Consider the following 4,914-nt stretch of genomic DNA (forward strand, 5'->3'; position numbering starts at 1 on the left):
GAACCGTGAGATCATGACCAGAGCCGAAGTCAGTTAACCGCCTGAGCCACCCAGGCGCCCCAACTCTTGTCACCTTTAAGAACACTTAGGAAGTAAACCTCCAAAGCCAGGCCCTGGGCCGCCCACCCTGCTGTGGGGCCTTGAATGCCCACCCAGGTCCCTCTTGCAGGCTGTTCCTCTGGAACCCACCTGAGACTTAGAGGTTCTCAGCCGTCAGGGTGCTCTGAGGAGTAGCAGGCTACCTTCGGGACTTGTAGAACCTGCTTGGGTGCCTCTGGAGTGATAGCCTCAGAAATAACAGCCCGTTACTTTACCAGCAAAATGGGCTTATTCGGGAAGAGTAGAGAATTGTAACTTGGGACATGCGAGCTGGGGTAAAATCACAGGCAAGTCCTACAAAGAGGATTACTTTAGGAGGAGGACGCTGGGAGGGGCTGTCCTGACCCGGAGATTGGCAGGAAGGAGTTCAGGGTGAGGGCGGTTTCTCACTGGCCGAGTCGCTGGGGTGGCAGGTCTCTTGTTGGAGATGCAGAGTCCGTCCTTCCCTCTGGGCCCGCGATCACGATGGTCTCCTGGTGAGGGTGCCTCTGCTGGGCTCTGTCACTAACTGACAGTTGTTCCTGGAATTGATGTCGAGGGTACAGCTCTGCCATCTGGCCTCCTGCCTCCATTTTAGTGAGCCTTCCCTTAGGGATTTCCACAGGAGTCCCCGGGGTGGGTGCCGAAGGCCAGGCCGGGGCTGGAAGGCGGCTCAGGGCCCCTGCACCCTTGCTTCCCGAAGCTGGCGGGCTTTCCCCACCCCTGCTGGCTGCCCCTTCCCTGCCCCCTCTCAGGCTTCTGTTCCCTCTGTGCCTCAGCTGGCACTTGGCCCTTAGTGACCTCCTGGCTCTTTGAAGTCCATCCTTAGCCCGGGCCTGGCAACCCTGGGGCACCTTGTCTTCCCTACCTCACAAGCCAGGACTCTGGCTTGGCTCATCTCTCAGACCAGCTCTCCGGGGCTAAGATCCTTACTGGTCCGGTCTTCCAGGGACAGGGCAGTGGGGGCAGGACCCAGCGGCCGCCATGGGGACCAAGGCCTGTGTCCCATCCCTGCCTGGTGCTGTGCTGACCGTGTGGCTGCCCGGAGACCCTTCCCGTCTGCGCCTGTTTTCTCGTCTCACCCTTCCACTTCGGGTGGATCCTTCCAGCGCCCAGCCAGCCCAGCCGGGAGAGGCCTGAGTGCGGGCACGTGCGGGGTGGGGACGGGCAGCATCGCTGTGACTTTGTCCCTGGAGGGGCTGTGACTTGCGGCTCACGGGGAGGAGTCCCACCTGCTCACTGTCCCTGGCGTTTCTTCCCAGGAGCGGACGCAAAAGGGGGCGGCGGCCCCGCAGCCCCCCAGGATCCCCGCGGCCCCGCGCTGCCCCAGCTCCCGCGCCGCCCGCAGCTCCTGGATGAGGACGGAGGGCCCAGCGAGGAAGTGGCCGTGGATGCGGGCAGCTCCCCGGCCCCGGAGGAGCCCCGGGCCGAGCCCCAGGCCGAGGCCTCGACGGCGGCCCCTCCCGAGGCCGAGGCCACGGGCGAGGCCAGACTGGGGCCCAAGGTGGCCGTCGGAGGGGTGCCCAACATCGGCTTCGTGGGCGAGCCCCCGCCCTACGCACCGCCGGACCCCAAGGCAGTACACCTGCTCTACCCGCCCTTCCCGCAGGGGCCCGTCCTCTTCCAGCCTGGCCCCTCGCCCCAGGCCCTGTACCCGCCGCCACCGGCCGCGCCCCTGTACCCCGCACCCGCCGTGCCACCGCTCTTTGCATCGTTCCCGGTGGTGAGTGCCGTGTACCCCTGACCCCGGGTCTCCCCTGTCGCACCGTCTCACTTCTCTTGCCCCTCCTCCCTCCCCAGTGGGGGTGGAGGGTGGGGAGAGTTGGGCACGCAGGTGACCAAAAGTCACCATAAGTGACCCTTGCAGAGGGGCTTCGGTGCCCAGATGAGGGAAAGGAGACGGTCACGCCAGCCTGGGGGGTGGGCAAGCCTGGAAGGCTTCCCAGAGGTGGGGGCTTTTGAGCTGAGTTCTGAGGGATGAGGAGGGGTGCTCTGGGCACAGGGTAGGGGGTGGCCAGGCCCGGCTGTTCTGGGAATGATGGTGGTCGACTCAGGGAAGAAAGGAGGGTGGGGGGGTGGGGTCCGTTGTGAGGGCCCTGGGGCCTTTGGGTGGGAGATGACTGGGTGAGATTTGTAGAAAAACCAAAAAATCCTGGGATGCCCATGGAGGAGAGCTTAGAGCTCCCTGGTGGTGGGGAGCCCAGTCAGGACAGGGGGGCACCACCACGGCTCACCCTGGACTGAGCAGTTGGTGGAGGGCACAAGTGACAGGACTCCTGGGGGCCAGGGAGCCAGGGAGTGCAAACGGAGAAGGCAGGCGAGGACCCTGACCCGGCCCCGTGGTGACCCACAGCCTCACTGGGCGGGAGTCGGGGGTGGACGGGGGGACCCTCCGGTGGCCCCCGTGGCCGTGTCCTCACTGCGGTGTCTGGAGGCTGGGCCGGCTCCCTCACTGGCCGCGGCCTCTGCCCCTGCAGTACAACAGCCCCGTGGCCAGCATGCCCGCCCCGCCCCTGGTGGAGCACAGGCCCCTGCCCAAGGACTACATGATGGAGTCCGTGCTCGTGACCCTCTTCTGCTGCCTCCTCACGGGGCTCATCGCTATCGTCTATTCCCACGAGGTAGGTGGGGGTGGGGCAGCCCTGCCAGCAGTCGGGGGGGAAGAGCCCCGGCGGGGCCCACAGAGCCCCTGCCCCCCTGTCCCGGCCACTGGGTGTCTCGGGAGGGGGGCAGGAATTGGGAAAACAGTGCTCGGTTGACCCTGCGGTCCTGGCCCCTCTTGGATGGACACCTCCTCCCCTCTCTTGTCTCTGTCCCGTGCCACTCAAGATCCGCTCTGGAAAAGTCAGCTAAACCAGTTTACAGCGAAGGTGTGAATGATTGATGAGGCCCCAGGAACTGCCTGCCTCAGTGCGGGCTTGTGTTTGACGGGGTAGAGACTGTCCTCCGTCCATCCACTCGTCTCTTGTAGCCCTCCGCCCCCGTCCCTCTAGCTCCTCATCCGTCCATGGACCCATCCCTCCGTTTCCTTCCGTCCAACCACCCTCCCACCCACCCACCCCTCTATTCATCTATTAACTCACCCGTCCGCCTCTCCCTGTCCGTCCAACACCTTCCACCTGTCCTTCTGTCCGTCCATTATCTGCATAGCTTTCTTCCTCCTGACATCGCTGACCGTTACCAGGCAGGGGGTACCCTGGGGACCCGGTGACGCTGGTGTGAGGATGTTCTAACAGGGTAGGCCAGCCCCTGGGGGCTGACCTGGCCGGGCCCTGACCTCCCCGCGCTGGTCAGGCTCCCCCATCGTAAACCAGGACGGTGGGGAGAAGGCAGCTCTCAGGACTGCTCGGAGGCGGGAGTCTGGGGGCCACAGCCTGCCTGTGAGTTCTGGCTCCACCGCTAGCTGTGTGGCCCTGGCTGGGCCACTTAACTGAGCCTTTGTTTCCTCATCTGCACGGTGGGGGCAGCAGTGACCCCGGTCTCAGGGCTGTCGTGAGGGTTGTCGGAGAGGCTGAGTGTGCACGCCCGTGGCCTCTGTTGTCGCTGCTCCTTCACGTGAGGAGGCCGGGCGGGTCCTGAGCCCCTCGGGCTGTCCGCGTTCCAGGCTGTGTGCTGGGGCCTGGCCCTGCTGGTGGCACGTGGGGGGCCTCGGGGGCTCCCGTCCACTCCCTGCCTCCATCTCGTTGCAGACGCGCGCGGCCCTGAGCAGGGGGGACCTGGCCCGGGCCGAGGAGGCTTCCCGCAAGGCCCGCTCGCTCGTGCTCTTCAGCCTGCTCTTTGGGGTCTTTGTGTCCACCAGCTGGGTCATCTACGTGGTCGTGGCCCTGTACCTCCCCTGAGGGCTGCTGGCTCCTTTCAGATGCCTGGATGCACAAGGACACCCAGCCTGGCCAGACGCTTCCTGTGGACTTTGATCCCTGCCAGTGGCCATCTGTTGCTTCCAGAGGGGCCCCAGGGCCAGAAGAAGGTGGGGTCTGCAGCCCTTGGCACGTCTGTGGCTGGGCCTCAGCCCCTACGGGTGTCCTCAGGCAGCGTCCTACACCGGAGTGGCTCCAGGGCCCAGGCCCAGCGGTGGGACGGGGGCCCACTGGAGCTCCGCATCCTGTGCTTCCTCCCGAGGTCTTTCTGGGACTGGGCTGGCTGGGCCCCCATGGCCCTTGCCTTCACCTTACACCCGGCAGACCACGCAAGGGACCGGGGCTCTCGTCCTCGGAGCCATCTGGAAGGACGTTGCAAACTCCGGCCTCCTCCCACCTCCAGCCCAGCCTGGTGTCCGTGGGGCAAAGCTGCTGGTGTGTCCTTTTCCCTGTCGGGGAGCTGAGTGTGGCGTCATCCCTCTCCTCGTCGCTCCTGGCTGATTGTCCTGAGCCCTGGCCCCTTCCTAGGAGACAGGCTCTCTCACGCCGACTCCATGTCCAGAAACCAAGGCCACCGTGTCTGGTCAATAAACAACAAGCTGCCGGGCGGGTGTTGCTACTTCCTGGCTCAGTTTCAGGGCGAGCGGCACATCTGTCCACAGCCGGCCTCTGGGGGCTCCCACGCCTACCCCTCCCAGGGATGCTGTTCGCACAAAGGCAGCTCCGTCAAGGGCCCGTCTGTCGCTCACGTCGTGTGGCCCCTCTGAGATGTGATGCCGCTTCTCCCTACCCCCGCTTCTCCTGGGGCTGCTTCACTAGAAGCTTCTGTCTCCTCTCCTGTCTCCTGGTTTGGGCCCACTATCTCTGTCTGTGGTCTTGCAGCATTTTTGGAATGTGCATTTTCTGCTCACTCCTTCTGCCCCCAACTTTATCGCCCACCTGCGGAGGATCAACTGGGCCCTGTGTGGTAAGGGCACCC

General features: G+C 64.9%; 1 protein-coding gene across 1 annotated transcript; it reads left to right on the forward strand.

The window, feature by feature from the left end:
* The first annotated feature begins 1,062 nt into the window (after positions 1-1,062).
* Positions 1,063-3,917, forward strand: PRRT1B (proline rich transmembrane protein 1B). The gene is given in 4 exon segments (XM_042912125.1): positions 1,063-1,135; positions 1,341-1,828; positions 2,556-2,699; positions 3,768-3,917. Coding segments are annotated over 4 exon segments (855 nt in total).
* The last annotated feature ends 997 nt before the right edge of the window (positions 3,918-4,914 follow it).

This window comes from Panthera leo, chromosome D4 (genome assembly GCF_018350215.1).
Source record: "Panthera leo isolate Ple1 chromosome D4, P.leo_Ple1_pat1.1, whole genome shotgun sequence".
Lineage (NCBI taxonomy): Eukaryota > Metazoa > Chordata > Mammalia > Carnivora > Felidae > Panthera > Panthera leo.